This window comes from Prunus avium, chromosome 4 (genome assembly GCF_965620075.1).
Source record: "Prunus avium chromosome 4, drPruAviu1.hap1.1, whole genome shotgun sequence".
NCBI classification, from domain to species: Eukaryota; Viridiplantae; Streptophyta; class Magnoliopsida; order Rosales; family Rosaceae; genus Prunus; species Prunus avium.
Window position 1 is genome coordinate 26302709 of NC_142287.1, and position 15776 is coordinate 26318484.

At 36.2% G+C, this 15776-nt stretch overlaps 2 protein-coding genes and 1 long non-coding RNA gene across 6 annotated transcripts; all 3 read left to right on the forward strand.

The window, feature by feature from the left end:
- The first annotated feature begins 2180 nt into the window (after nucleotides 1-2180).
- Nucleotides 2181-4083, forward strand: LOC110748423 (uncharacterized). Its single transcript, XR_015835081.1, has 3 exons — nucleotides 2181-2585; nucleotides 3321-3467; nucleotides 3809-4083. It is a non-coding gene; the product is annotated as an uncharacterized LOC110748423 (long non-coding RNA).
- A 5928-nt stretch (nucleotides 4084-10011) lies between these two features.
- On the forward strand, nucleotides 10012-12577 carry LOC110757549 (uncharacterized). 4 transcript variants are annotated; one of them, XM_021959200.2, is made up of 5 exons: nucleotides 10013-10155; nucleotides 10254-10305; nucleotides 10698-10970; nucleotides 11810-11887; nucleotides 12151-12577. In XM_021959200.2, the coding sequence occupies exons 3-5, from the start codon at nucleotides 10733-10735 to the stop codon at nucleotides 12441-12443; spliced, it is 609 nt and encodes a 202-aa protein (XP_021814892.2). In that variant the 5' UTR covers nucleotides 10013-10155; nucleotides 10254-10305; nucleotides 10698-10732; the 3' UTR covers nucleotides 12444-12577. The 4 variants fall into 4 exon arrangements, with proteins under 4 accessions (XP_088108611.1, XP_021814892.2, XP_088108612.1 ...); XM_088252486.1 differs by lacking the exon at nucleotides 10013-10155 and having other exon boundaries at nucleotides 10221-10305; nucleotides 12151-12254; nucleotides 12352-12577; XM_088252485.1 differs by lacking the exon at nucleotides 10254-10305 and having other exon boundaries at nucleotides 10012-10155.
- Nucleotides 12578-12924: 347 nt separating this feature from the next.
- LOC110757585 (UDP-glycosyltransferase 76F1-like) lies at nucleotides 12925-15018 on the forward strand. The gene is made up of 2 exons (XM_021959245.2): nucleotides 12925-13430; nucleotides 13926-15018. The coding sequence occupies exons 1-2, from the start codon at nucleotides 12962-12964 to the stop codon at nucleotides 14822-14824; spliced, it is 1368 nt and encodes a 455-aa protein (XP_021814937.1). The 5' UTR covers nucleotides 12925-12961; the 3' UTR covers nucleotides 14825-15018.
- The last annotated feature ends 758 nt before the right edge of the window (nucleotides 15019-15776 follow it).

Genomic DNA, 15776 nt, shown 5'->3' on the forward strand with positions numbered 1-15776 from the left:
AGAACATTGCTAGGTCTGTTTCGAATTAATTGAAGGCTGGAGGCCTATTATGCAATCACGTGTTGATAACTGTGTGTATTGCATTGTGTGTGCTGCAAGTTGGGTTATAAATTGTGTGTTTTTAACAGGTTGAAATATTTTGGAAATGTCCAATTTACAGGGGAGACTCTGCTGAAATTTCGGCAGAAAGTCTCGTGGCCTTTTCCTTTTTAGGTAAAGAGGCTCGATTTTTGTAAGTAGGCCCGGCATAGGTGTGATGTCGAAAAATTTCCATAGGATTCGTCTCGGGTTCACATTAATTATCCCGATTGGGATCCGGATCCTCTGCTCTAATTTTCTCTGCAATGATCTACTTTACTTTTATTCTTCATACGCCACGTCATTAAAATTTAATCTAAGGGATTTAAAAGTTAACACATCATCCTAAAACAAAAATCCAATTTACTCCTAATTAAAAAAAAAAAACCCCTAACACCCAACTAACGGGATAATTAATGTCCAAAAGCAGTTATTTTTTTCTTTCTTCTTCTTCTTCTTCACTTTTGTCCTCTTCTCTTTTTTCCTCCTCGCTACATGTTCTGTCCTCTTCTCCTTTTTGCTTCACCTTCTTGCTCCACCATCACAAAGCAATAAGCATCACTACGAAAATCCATTGAAAACAAAACCATCTTTGACAACCCATACGCCATAACAAAACCCAACATAAATTATGAATCTCTCTATTTCATTCTTCGTAGCAAAGGAATGAGAAGAACCCCAGAAAATGAAAACCCATGAATTAATAAAAGGCTTACCTTTCTAATATTGGTCAGGTACCCATAATTTAATTCCTCCACCAAAAGCAACAATCTTTATACAAGAAGGAGAAAAAAAGGACAAGAGGACAAAACATGAAGAAGAAGAAGAAGGAAAAAAAACAGCTTTTAGACGTTAACTATCCCATTAGTTGGGTGTTAGGGTTTTTTTTTCTTTTTTAATTAGGAGTAAATTGGGTTTTTGTTTTAGGATGTCAACTTTTAAAGAGATTTTCTATTTAAACCCCACACTTCTCTTAGTTCACCCCATGTTCTAAGTTCACCCCAACTTTTAATTTAAATTTTCACAATTTCTAAGTAAACCCCACTATCTTTCCAAACTACCCTTAAATACACCCCAAGCTGAAAAAATAAGAAATAAAAGAGATTTTCTATTTAAACCCCACAAGCTACCTTTAGAGGAGGAAATACGTTCTAGGCATGAGAAATAGTAAGTATTAAATTTATTTTTTGATGATATTTCAGAGTCTTATTCATTGTCTGTTTTCAAGTGCATAAACATGCAAGTGATCAAGAATACAAGAGCTATGGCGGTTTTGGGTTTGCTGGATCACTAGACGTTAATCATAGCAATGGGACAAAAGGGATGAATAATGATTTTGAAAAATATACTGGCAATCAACAAAGGGAAGAGAATAAGATCGTTACAGCGAAACAATCAACAAGTCTTTCCATCAGCTCCCGCGCAGATTTTAAAGAGGTAGACTCGTCAATGTTCTACGTCTTTAAAAGAGAAAATTAATCTGGCAATAGGATGTAGAAGAGTTTGTATTTTTCTAAAACTTAATTTGAAGAGTTGTGGGGTGTGTGTATAGTTTGTATTTTTTTAAGTTGGATGACCTTTTTTGTCTTTTTACACAATAATAAAACTTACAGCTTAATGATTTAAGCATTGGGGTGAACAAAGAAAAATTCGGGGTTTAAATAGAAAATCTCCTTTTAAATCCCTTAGATTAAATTTTAATGAGGTGGCGTATGGAGAATAAAAGTAAAGCAGATCATGGCAGAGAAAATTAGAGCAGAGGATCCGGATCCGATTGGATGATCGGTGTCAAGGTGAGAAGCAAAAACTTTCCAAAATTTATTTTACATTCGCATAATCTTCCTAAAATTTTACTCTGAAAGGAAACAAAAGATTGTGGAATTAATAAATAGTGAAAAGCCAAATTCTCGAGCGCTCTTTTTCTTGTCTGGCTACCCTAACTCTCTTCACACGCTACGCTACCACCAAAACAAACGGGAAACCGCAACCTGGCTACCCATCTTTCAAGTTATAAAAAGTCTTAAAACAATGATTCATATTGATCTGCATGATCAAGAAAGAATCGACATTAGGTGCGTGTTAAAATAATAAATATTAAGAAAGAATTTATATGGGCTAAGTTGTATGGCGCATGCACTTAATTTTTATTGAAAGAACCTTCTTCTCTTTTAATCTCACATTTTACAATCTCATCTCTATGTGAAGCCTGAACCCTAATAAATCCAAAGCTCTGCAGGCAGGCATTCCTCTCTTTCCAACAGACGCAGCCATGGATCTTGTCTCATCTTTGGAGTGCCAGAAATCGGATGCCCAGTCGGTGGGGCTGGATAAGGACCGCTGCTAAAAGGACCTTTTCTGGCCAGATATCCCCTGCATAAGCGATTTATCAATCCGTGGCAATTCGATTGTCATCAATAAGAAGGGTGGCGGAAAGGTCCCTTGCCCGCCAGAGATGGTCCCCCTTGATCGCGATACGTCTCCACTTTTGAAACCCGGCTGCCCAGTCGGTATGCTTTTTCTTTTTCCTGTAATTTAATTGTTTGTGATGAAGATTATTTGCAATTTAATTACTTTAAACATTCTCTTTTTATATTGAAAATATTTACTTTGTGGTGCATGTATAGAATTTCGTCTTGTACAATATCCTAGTTTTATTTGATATGGAAATACTTTTAAAGACTAATTAGTTCTACAATTAGTTTTGAGTTTGTTGAGCATTTGGGTGTATTTTTCAACAAAGTTTGTATCGCACGTTTTTATTTTTGGGACGTAATTGAAGAAGATGGTGTGGCATGCCTTTGCTAATTGATCAAATTAAGCTATACTTGAAGACGAATGGTTGTTGGTAGACGAATGGTTAATACTTGAAGATGGTGTGCTTTTTATGTTTGAATGAGAGAATAGAACCAAAGGCCGCTGTGCTCACACTTATTCTCCTCTCTTATGCCTTAGTGCTCCTGTTATGGTATTGATTTTCCATTTTAGGGGTTTGAGAGGAAGATTATCTAGAATTTGCTTGGACTCTGTGTATTTTGCAAAAAAGAAAGTGTTTTTATTTTTGTTTTGTTGGTGTAATTATGTCAAAAATTTGAATCCAGTCAAGTTAATTTGGTGTGTGCATATTAGATAACTGATATTTGATATTATATTTATTTATGGATCATAGATCTCATTTGTTCTAACTGCATTGACATCATCATCCTTTTTTTTTTCTCTGCAATTAACAATGTAATTGCAAACAGGGAACAAAGGTGAAGAACCTGTTGAAGAAAAATGTGAACCTCCCAAGTCAAACCTCAGGGTGCCTACGTATCCCTTACGTGAATCAAAACCAAAGGCTGATCCTGATAGCACCTACATTCCTTTCATCCAGCTCCCTCGTCCTATTGGTATGCCTTTGATTTTAGAGAGAAAAAAAAATACAAATTTATATAGCAGCTCCTCCTACCTCTTTCCCCCAAACCCTTGCCTCCCCTTCCACACCCAGACAATTTCCTTCAACCCTTGTGTCTGCAACTTCTCTATTACCAATTTTACATATATTTCATCAAAGATTCATTTTTTCTAATCTTCTTACGACATAATATCTATAGATTTGTTCTTATTCAATATCATGTGCTCACAAGACTGATATTTGGGGTTTTTCATCCTCATTCTTTATTTATTTATTTATAAATAATTATTTTTATTGTTTTTGTTGTATCTAAATGGATTTACAAACTGTACATAGGTGAATGCAAGTATTGTTTAAAGGTAGGTGAGCACATGACGCAACTATGCCCTTACTAGGATCGTGTCCCAAAGAATGCAATTCTCGGCAGTGGTTGTGATGTAGTTTGTAGAGTATGTGGTTGGTTCTTTAGAGGGTCCTGTTGTGGCCAAGATGAAGGACGTGCGGTTCTCAAGAATTGTATTTCTGTCAAGCCTTGTCTGAAATTGTAGAGAATGGAGAGTTACTGTTTCTCTAAAGTTAATTATGATTTAAAGCATAATTAGACATTTTATTTTTCTAATGGTTTTAATTAACTGTAATCTTCTCCAACTCCAACTCTTGTGTTACAAATTCAATAGCTGTTGCTTTTTATTCTATATATCATAAATTTTCTGTATTACAAATTCAATGGTTATGTTGTATATCTTTGAGTTTCTAAACTCTCAACCGTGTAAGAGAACATTTTTGGAAAAAATAAAGAAAGAATCGACATTGGGTGCGTGTTAAAATAATAAAGATTAAGAAAGAATTTATATCGGCTAAGTTGTATGGCGGACTTAATTTTTATTGAAAAAACCTCCTATTTTAATCTCACAATTTACAATCTCAACTCGATGTGAAGCCTAGCCCTAATAAATCCAAAGCTCTGCAGGCAGGCATTCCTCTCTTTCCAACAGACGTAGCTATGGACCTTGTCTCATCCTTGGAGTGCCAGAAATCGGATAACCAGTTGGTGGGGCTCGACAAGGACCGTGGAGGAAAGGACCTTTCCAAGCCAGAAATCCCTGGCATCAGTGATTTGTCAATTCGTGGCAATTCGGTTGTCGTCAATAAGAAAGGTGGCAAAGGCCTTTGCAGGCCAATCGGTATGATTTTCCTTTTTCCTTTAATTTAAGGTTTTATAACGAAGATTTTTTGCAATTTAATTATTTGGACTTTAAATTTTATGTCTCAGCTTTTGTGTGTATGACTTTTTTTTGCATTAAAAATATTTACTTTTTGGTGCATGTATAGAATTTCGTCTGGTACAATATCCTAGTTCTATTTGATTTGGAAATACTTTTGCTAATTTATCAAATTAAGCTATAACTGATTTTGGATTGTTAGTAGACAATGGTTAATTACTTGAACTCGGTGTTTTTAGACCAGTTTTCTAAACAAAGCTTTTTTATGTTTGCAGTATTTGAATGAGAGAATAGAATAGTAAAAGGGCCTTATTTAAATGTTTCATCATGCCTTACTGGCCCTTTACTTAGAACCAAAGGCTGCTGCTGCTCACACTTATTCTCCTCTCATAAGTTCCTGGTATGCTTTTGATTTTTGTTTTTAGGGTTTGAGAGGAAGATTATCTGGAATTTGCTTGGACCCTGTATTTTGGAAAAAATAAAGTGTTTTTTCTTTTAGTTTGGTTGGTGAATCAATTCTGTTTTGGAAGATAATTTATGCATCCAAGTTATTTTGTTGTGTGCATATTGGATAACTGACATTTAATATTATAGTTATTTTCACAGACAAAGCCAAAGCATTAATTTGCCAACAACATGAAGGAAGATCGTGTTCATACTAAAACCCAAAATATATAAAGTCATTCTGGTTGGTCCAAGAGAACAATTAAAATAAGCTTTTTACTTGAAGATTTATTTCCAAACGAGTGATTTTACATGCACCTCTATATTGAAAAGCTCAAGGATATATCTCCAGGAAATGAGGTGCAGAAGTCCAATGAGTAAAGAAAAAAGAAATCACAAAAGATCAATCAATGAAAGGGGCTAGATGTTGGGTTTAAACAGGTTGAGTATTTCAAACTTTTGGGGAGTTTTGCAAGGGAACTAATAACACACCCAAGATGAAGGGGCTACACGTGCAGTAAAGCTCCCACCAACTCATGTGTTAGCTTACCGAACAAAATAGGAGACGTACCAAGCTCATCAATTATAATCCACGGTAGAGCTTGAACTTGACTAGGCACATCATGGTCATCAAGATGTTGCGGTCGCATGTGACGATTTTGAGCAAAAACTTCATGTTTTCTTCTCACTTCCTCATATGGTTCATCACAAACTGAGCGATGAAAATGTACGAGTCGTACAACGAATGTTCCTTTTAGCCCTATGACAACATTGTAGTTATAACCTAGCAACTTTTCTTTGAACACACCATCCACAAGCACATTAAACTCATGTGTATAGTCCTGATCACGCCTGTACCACAAAAAGATCAATGAATGGGAAAGACATGCAGCGAATTCATCGCAATGATCAAAAAGCGCTTCTAGGACCGATTTGTAATATTCGGTATTAAAGCTAGATTGTGTCAACTTAACCACACGCAGAAATCCACCACTCATTTCATCAAAAAGGGATGCATATAATAAAGCCCTTTTCATTTTTTCTAATACGCCTTCAAAATATTCTTGCCTCCAAGTCAAAAAATAATCCCAAATATGTGCACCACCAGATCCATTCAAAATTGCGTCGTTATCATTGGATGTGTGGACAAAGTTAGAACTACGAACGACATATGTATGAGGATAAAAGCTTCCATCCTTTTTCTCAAACCCAGCTAAAACAATAGACCCCTGAAATTCCTTTCCATACTCCGATTCCCATTTGCCAATATACTCATGGGCTTTGTTTGCTGCAAGATGGATGTTGTCATCTACTGCCCCATTTGTTTGCATTGCATTTCTTAACTCTTTATTCACATCCATTAACACTTCTACACTTTGCCCGGAATCTCCCGCCATGGCAACTAGTATGTTGCAATAATTGATTAGACATAATTTAGCAGCTTCCTCATTCTCTATAAATCCTTTCTTGTCACCACTTGTACCCCTCGTATCAACGCCAACAAAGATCTCTTGACCACAAATAATAGCGATGTTTGTTGTGCCCCATCCCTCTATCTGTGTAAAAATTTAAATTTTATTGAGTATTTTTGTCTTTACTAAATAAATAAATAAAAATATTTAGGCAACTACAATGAAGTAATTCAAAAGATATTAAAGACATTACACTAACAAATAAAAAAACAACAAAGAGGAAGATGCATCTGTATGAGGTTGTTTGGAAAACAAATACGGCCGGGAAAATAAGACGACAACAAATGTTATATAACATTACGAAGATACACCAAATTAAAGAATCAGTGAATTATGCAAGCATCCTTCCTCCTAAAAGGAAAATAAACTGTATTTTTGTAAAGTAGTGGTAATGTCATAAACCTTCAACTTCTCCCTGGGTTTCTCCAAGTATGCATGTTCTGAAACTACGTTCTGCAATTTTTTGTTGATCATAGAATATGCCTCAGCCATTCCCATGTTCCACTGCATATGTGGACAAGTGTACGTACATTAGTGCAACAAATAGTATATTGCAAAACATAAGTGCAACCCGACTACAATCACCAATTTCTTGTTGAAAAAGAAAGGTCAGCTGTTTTGTAAGTCCAAATAATAAAAGATATTTTCAACGAGTTAACAGCAACAGCCAACAATTGTCCAAAAACAACTATATGAAATGTCAAACTTTTTGATCATTGATACTATCACGGAACTAAGTGCAAACTATAAAGCAAAGAAAATAGTTAGACTTTGATATAATAACATAAACATACATCATATATACATTAACAAGAGAAAGCAGAAACATATTGCTACCTTTTGTTACTGGCGTGGTTACTTTGACGCAGCAGGAGAGAAAGCGAGAGAGATTGGCTGCAGGCAAATAAAAAGAGTCAGTCTTCACTGACAAGAAAAATAACAAAAAAAAAGGAAATAAAGAAAATAAAAAGGGCAATCTTGTGCTCACAAGTGCAGTTTCGTGAAGGCTAAGATGCAGAACAAAAACCAAAAAGCCTGCTGTAGTTCGCTAAAAAAAGGAGGGACTACTGCAGTTGCTATGTCTTTTTGGCTCATAAGCCAGAGTAGTCCGTCTATGTGTGCAAGAAAGTGCAGTGTGTGGCCCCTTTACTGCAGAGGAAAAAAAGAGAGTTATTCTATACATGTAAAACGAAGAAGAAAAAAAAAGGTGAGAGCATAGCAAATAGGTGCAGTTTCTTACGTACCCCCGGGCGATTCAGTTTTGTTACAGGCCAAGATGTAGCAAAGAAACAAAGAAAGCTTGATGTTGTCTCTACTGCAAGTACCATGCCACCCTTTTATAAGAGCAGCTAGCGTTGTTCTGTTAATTAGGAAAGTAAAAACTCTTCCTACCGTTTGGACTAAGACTTTCCATACTTGCAATTCAAGAAATCATAGAACAAAAAGAGAAATATCAATATTGATACTTGATTTGTCGTAGGTGCAAATCATGTAGGGACCACTTCGAATATACTTTGGTTTTCTGGAAGCAGAGTAATGCTTCTCTTTATCATTATATGTGGTGTTGTCAAATATGTTGAATCACAATGTTAGAGCATCCAAAGTGGGAAGGTAATATTTTCAAGGCTGTAAAGCCACTTTTATATTCCTTTTACATATTGGGATGTAAATATTTTTTTTCCTCCAAGAGAATATGTAAATTCAAAGATATATATTCGATTTTTTTTTATGTTAATCCAAAGAAATTTATTTTACATTTGCAAAGTCTATGTGTATATATATATTAATTTAGGTAATTCTTGGCCGACATGAAATATGATTTTCAAGTGATTACCCATCACACTTAAATTGATTTATTTTCTACTTTTCACCGTCGGGTTTGTTAATTTCAATCGCAGTCGGAGGTGGTGGTGGACGATGAGAGGTGCAAGAACGAGTTCTTGGTTTTCTTTTGCTTTTTCTTTCTTTCTTTTTTTTAAAAAACAAATCAAGTTTTCTGGGTTTTGTACTGCGTGTCTTGGTGTTGAGCAATTCTTTTTTTTTTTTTTTTTTTTTAAACTTTTAGTTTTAGTTAAATTATTATAAATACAATAATCGAAGAGAGAATAAGAGAAAAAAAGAAAGCAGCAAAAAAAAATAGAGAGAGAGAGAGTGAGAAGGAAGAAGAAAAGAGGAAAAAAGAGAAGAAGAAGATAGAAAGAGGAAAGAAGAGGAGAGGAGAAAAAGAGGAAAGAAAGATGATGGAGAATGGAGTCGTTGGAGATATGAGAAATGGCTGAGGGAGAGTGTCACAAACAAGGATTAACAACATTTTACTTCTTCCAGATTTATGTGCAGTATCAAAATAGGCCCTAAGTTTTCAATTTGAGACTCAACGTTTCTAAACCTTTAACATTGTCCGGATTGACCATCTCCAATATGGGATCCGCCACAAAATTAATTTAAATTCAATAAATAATATTAAAATATTAAATAATGAAAGGGAAAAAAACAACAAAATCTCTCTCCCTTTCTCTCAATGAGTTTCAAGCTTCTTATTACAACAGCAATATTGATAATGTGCAAATTCAGGGAAATAATCCTTTGTGCTTGCATGAATTTTATTTTTTTTAATTAATTATTATTATTTTTTTGCAAATACTCCAGGGAAACTCCTCATATGTGAATTCATGATCCTTCCCATTTTGATGAAGCTTTTTGTGGTTCATAATCTTTCTTGCAGATACTTGAGAAATTATAGAATACTAATCACTCCAGATACTTTAGAGGAATTGGGTGCAGGGTGAGACCTTTTCTCCTTATTGCTAACAACAGCTTCTTCCTCCCTCTACCCCACTCTCTGTCCACCATATCCATGGAGACCGAACCAGCCACTCCACCTCCACAGCCAAACCCACCCACCCTTTCGGGCTCTCTCTCCCCTTCATCATTTCCCTTTCACCCTCACTCCGTTTTGATTTTAGAATATATTAAACATAACTCCATCAAATTACTTAAAATGTTCATAACTTTCTCAATAACAATTACCTACATGAGAAAAATAAGCATGAAACTAACTAGGTTGGATTGGATTGACTTCTTACAAGCAAATCCGTCATCCGATCAAATCATGTCGGTTTTTTAAATTAAGGATATCCAATCCAATCCGTCAAATCATTAAAACTGATTAAAATTGAATTGGATCAGTCGGTTTGGGCCAATTGGATTGGATCTTGCGCACCCCCTACAAGTGATGGTCCATCCGGGGGGGGGGGAGGGGGGAGGCGATAATGGACCCTTGCGTCAATCCAACCAGCTCTAGGTCGCACGTTTACTCTGGCCCTGGGTGTGGGAGTAGCCTCTCCCTCCCCTAAACTTTTGTTCATTAAAAAAAAAAATTGTTCTAAAAAAGGAAACAAAAGATTGTGGAATTAAACAGGGAAAAGCCAAAATTATCGGGCGCTCTTTTTCTTGTCTAGCTACCCTAACTCTCTTCACACGCTACGCTACCACCCGAACAAACAAACAGAGCCTTCACCTTCTACCAGGAGGAAACCGTAGCCTGGTAACCCTAAGTCTTCTTCTATTTATTCTTCTGGTTATTTACATACAGAGTCTTCTTCAGGATTTCTTATTATTTTCTTATTTTGGTTATATACTTAGCGTTCTTCGTTTACTGAGTGAGGGTGTACTTGGGGCTCTGATTTATTCTCAGGTATCAATTCTTTGGCTTCAAAAACATATTTTGGTTTTTCTGTGAATTTTAATTTGACTACCCGATATCTGCAATTCTGCTGTGATTTAGCATATTATGGTTTTGCTGTCAGAAGAGCCAGAACCCATCTTTCGAGTTGTAGAAACAATGATTCTTATTGATATATGTATGTCTAGGTTACTAATAGAAAAAAATCAAGAAAGAATCGACATTGGGAGCGTCTTAAAATAATAAAGATTAAGAAATAATTTATCTGGGCTAAGTTGTATGACGGACTTAATTTTTATTGCTATAAAACTAATTTTATTGAAAGAACCTCCTTTTTTAATCTCACAATTTACAATCTCATCTCTATGTGAAGCTTGAACCCTAATAAATCCAAAGCTCTGCAGGCAGCAGCATTCCTCTCTTTCCAACAGACTCATCCATGGACCTTGTCTTATCCTTAGATTGCCAGAAATCGGATGCCCAGTCGGTGGGGCTCAATGAGGACCGCGGTGCAAAGGAACTTTTCGCGCCAGATATCCCCCGCATCAGCGATTTGTCAATCTGTGGCAATTCGGTTGTCGTCAATAAGAAAGGTGGCGGAAAGGTCTTTTGCCCACCAGAGATGGTCCCCCTTCACCACGATACGTCTCTACTTTTGAAACTCGGCTGGCCAATCGGTATGATTTTCTTTTTTCCTTTAATTTAAGGGTTTCTAACGAAGAGTTTTTGCAATTTAATTACCTGGGCTTTAGATTTTATGTCTCAGCTTTTGTGTATGACGATTTCTCTTTTAGATCGAAAATATTTACTTTTTGGTGCATGTATTTCGTCTCAAACAATATTTTAGTTCTATTTGATTTAGAAATAATTTTACAGGGAGATTAGTTTTGAGTGAGTTCGTGCATTTGGTTATTTGGGTGTATTTTTTCGACAAAATTTTTGTGTTGCACGTTTCTCTTTTATTTTTGGGAAGTAATTGAAAAATATGGTGGCATGCCTTTGCTCTGAATTTGGATTGTTGATAGACAAATGGTTAATTACTTGAACTCAGTGTTTTTAGACCAGTTTTCTAAAAAAGCTTTTTTATGTTTGCAGTATTTGAATGAGAGAATAGAATAGTAAAAGGGCCTTTATTTAAATGTTTCATGCCTTACTAGCCCTTTATTTAGAACCAAGGGCTGCTGCTGCTCACACTTATTCTCCTCTCCTATGTCTTAGTGCTCCTGGTATGCTCTTGACTTTTGTTTTTAGGGTTTGAGAGGAAGATTATCTGGAATTTGCTTGGACTCTCTGTATTTTGGAAAAAAAGAAAGTTTTTTTTCTTTTAGTTTGGTCAATGTCGAATCAATTCTGTTTTTGAAGACAATTTATGCATCCAAGTTACTTTGGTGTGTGCATATTGGATAACCGACATTTAATATTATAGTTATTTTTTTATGGATCATAGATCTCATTCTTTCTAACTTCTTTGACATCATCACTTTTTTATTGTATTTAACAATGTAATTGCAAATAGGTAGCAAAGCTGAAGAAACAAAGGCGGGTCCTGATGGCACCTACATTCCTTCCTTCCAGCTCCCTCGTCCTGATATTGGTATGCCTTTGATTTTAGAGAGAGAGAGAAATAAAATTATATGGCTCCTCCTCCCAACAAACCCTTGCCTCCCCTTGCGTCTGTAGCTTCTCTATTTACAATTTTACATATATTTCATCAAAGACTCTTGTTATTCAATATCATGTGCTCACAAGACTGATATTTGGGATTTTTCATCCTCATTCATTCATTTATTTTTTCTATAAATAATTATTTTTATTGTTTTCGTTGTATCTGATAATAGATTTATAAATTGCAAACAGGTGAATGCGAGTATTGTTTAAAGGTGGGTGAGCACATTCCACAACGATGCCCTTACAAGGATCATGTCCCAAAGAATGCAATTCTTGGCAGTGGTTGTGATGTGGTATGTAGGGTATGTGGTTGGTTCTTTAGAGGGTCCTGTTGTCGCCAAGATGAAGGACGTGCGATTCTCAAGAATTGTGGTATCTGTTTGACTACAGGTAAACACTGGTCTGCATCATGCCCGACCCTTCCACCCGCCAGCAGGAAAGATATTCCTTCTGAACCATGTTTTTCTATCAAGTTTGTATGAAACTGAAATAATAGAGAATGGAGAGTTACTGTTTCTTTAACGTTAAGTACAATTTAACAAATATAATTAGACATTTTATTTTTCTTAATGTTTTTAATTAGCTGTAATCTTCGCAACTCTTGTGTTACAAATTCAATAGGTGTTGTTTGTTATTCTAATATATCATAACTCTCGTGTTACAAAATATCTTTGAGTTCAGATTAATGTTTTTCTTTGCGTTTGCTATAAAGGTAATAAAAATATTTATACACAAATAAACCTAATTAATCTTATTTTTCCAAACCCTGACTTTTGCCCCTTTTTCTAGTTGTAATATTAAATATACCTATTCCGCCGGAGAGAATATTACTCTCATGTATGCTTCTAAAACAAAAGAGACAAATGTGGCAAAATAATATTAGTTAAGGAACATAGGGCCACATGGAATTTACATTGATCATATGCCTAACATTGAGAATTGACAAGAATCAGAAGCCAAAGCCAAGGAAATCTCACAGAGGCTCCCTCTAAATTCTAACATGGAGCAAAGGAAGGGTTTGAGATTGATACTGTTTCCAATGCCCCTTCAAGGCCATTTAAACCCCATGCTAGAACTGGCCAACCTTCTTCACCACAAAGGATTCTCCATAACCATCATCCACACCCAATTCAACTCTCTCAACCCTTCAACCTATCCACACTTCACCTTCCACTCAATTCCTGTTGCCTTATCTCAAGCTGAGGCCTCCACAAGCGATATTTTGGCGTTTATTTCTCTTCTCAATGTTAAGTGTTCTGAACCCTTCAGAGAATGCTTGGCTAGGTTGCTATCAGATAATCAGGAGCCTGTTGCTTGCTTGATCTCTGACCTTCTGTTTCACTTCACTCAACCTGTTGCTGAGAGCCTTAAGCTCCCAAGGATTCTATTAAGGACTTCAGCTGCCTTTTCCTTTGTTGCTTATGCTGCATTTCCACTTCTGCTGGAAAAGGGTTACCTCCCCATACAAGGTGTGGTTTTTTATTAAGCTTCTTTCTTTACATGTTTCGTTGTGGATCCAGATCCTCTGCTTATCTTTGTTCAAAGCACAAAAATCTCATACCAAGAATGTCAAGTTTTGCACTACAGTACGTAAGATGTTAGGCATATCCGCTCATTATCGATAGGTTTTGAGTTAGATGCTTTAATTTTATTGATCTTCATTTTAAATCTAATTCGCTTATTAGAAGTCTAAGAATTATAATGTATTTTTATTTGACTACATCAAACCTATTTAACTAAGATGGAAAAAGTCCTTTGATTTTTAATAAACAATTTAGTTAAAAACAAAGATATCCAGACAAAGAGAAAGTCCAAATTCCCTGGCTGTTTGCCACAAAATCTACATGCATTGTTATATATGCTATTACACTTGACAATTACTTAAATTTTTGGGTGACAACAATTTCCTACGCTTTCAATTACTTCATATTTTCATTAGCATATTTTTATCTTGGTGTCATTAGATTCTCAACTAGAAGAACCAGTTATAGAGCTTCCACCTCTCAAAGTCAAAGACCTTCCGGTGCTCAAAACTATGGAGCCAGAAAAATACTATGAACTAGTGTCAGGCCTGAAGAAAGAAACTGAGGCCTCAGATGGGATCATTTTCAATACTTTTGAGGACCTTGAAGGAAATTCACTGGCCACAATTCGCCAAGAATTCAACATCCCAATTTTCCCAATAGGCCCATTTCACAAGTGCTTCCCTGCAGCCTCTTCTTCTTCGTCAAGTAGCAGCTTATTATCACAAGACCAAAGCTGCATTCCATGGCTAAACTCCCAAGCACCAAAATCTGTCATCTATGTCAGCTTTGGAAGCATTGCTGCAATAAGTGAAGCCCAATTTTTGGAGATGGCTTGGGGGCTAGCCAACAGCAACCAACCCTTTTTGTGGGTGATCCGACCCGGATTAGTCCATGGGTCGGAGTGGCTTGAACCACTGCCAAGTGGGTTCTTAGAGGCCTTGAATGGGAGGGCCCACATTGTGAAATGGGCTCCACAAAAGGAGGTGCTGGCCCACCCAGCTGTTGGAGTGTTTTGGACTCACAATGGTTGGAATTCTACATTGGAGAGCATTTGTGAGGGGGTCCCTATGATTTGCATGCCATGTCTCAGTGATCAAATGGCGAATGCAAGATGTGTAAGTGATGTTTGGAAAGTAGGGTTACAGTTGGAGCATCGGATGAAAAGAGGTGAGATTGAAACAACAGTTAGGAAAATAATGGTGGAGAAAGAAGGGGAGGAGATTAGAGAGAGAATCTTCAAGCTAATGGACAAGGCAAATGTTTGCATCAAACAAGGTGGCTCTTCATACCAATCCTTGGAGGCCTTGGTTAAGCACATTTTGTCATTAGAAAAATGATAATTTGCTTTCCAAACTAAGAGTCAATGACTCTCCAACTTGGTGGTTTGAGGGCATTAGGAGGCCTTGTGTTGTTGTGTAGTCTAAAATTTTTACTGCTTGTAATTTAAACCTAAAGATTTTAACAACTTTGTGCCTTTATTGGAGGGGGATTGTGTATCGCCTCAATAATCAATTCTATGTATTTTTTTTTACAAGCGATTAGGGGAGGAGAAATATTCATTTGGTGCTTAAGAGTTTTGAACCTCTGCCCATAAAGATATAGATAGAGGAACACAACCGATTGAGCCATACCCCACTTGCTCGACGCCATGTAGTTAAAGGTTATTTAGATAGAAGATTTTCAAAATGGTTTTTTTGGGTTGATTTTTTAATGTTGATTTGAAAGCTCAAACGGCAAAGCCCAATAAGGGATCCGAAAACCGAAATAACCCAAAGGCAAAGCCAGGCCCGCAATAAAGACAAAAGTAGAGGTGAATAAGGATTGCTGGGCCCTTTCTGATAAAAAAAGAAGAAGGGATTTCTAGGCTCTACCAATACAATGCATGTTTACTAATCTGTTTGGATTAGGCGGAGTTGGATTGAGAAAATTAGGTTCCGAATTTCTATTGAAGTTGTTTACTAAATCATATGGAATTGGGGTATGAGTGGACCCAATTACTAAAATATCCTTGTTGGTGGGTTAAAGCAGATTGCATATTTGAAAATTTTAAAATTGTGTGATGATATAATGGGTAAAAAAGATGAATTCCTAATTGATTAGTTCTCCAATAATTAGAATACCACTTCCCATCCAAGAATTCAATTCCTCTAAAATCAGGAATTCAATTCCTAGTTTTGTGTGGGCCCCACTTACTTTTTAATTCCTTAATGTGAAGTAAACACAGGAATCCTCAATAAGTGGAATTCAATTCCTGATGAGAATTCTAATTCTGATTAGTAAACACATTAA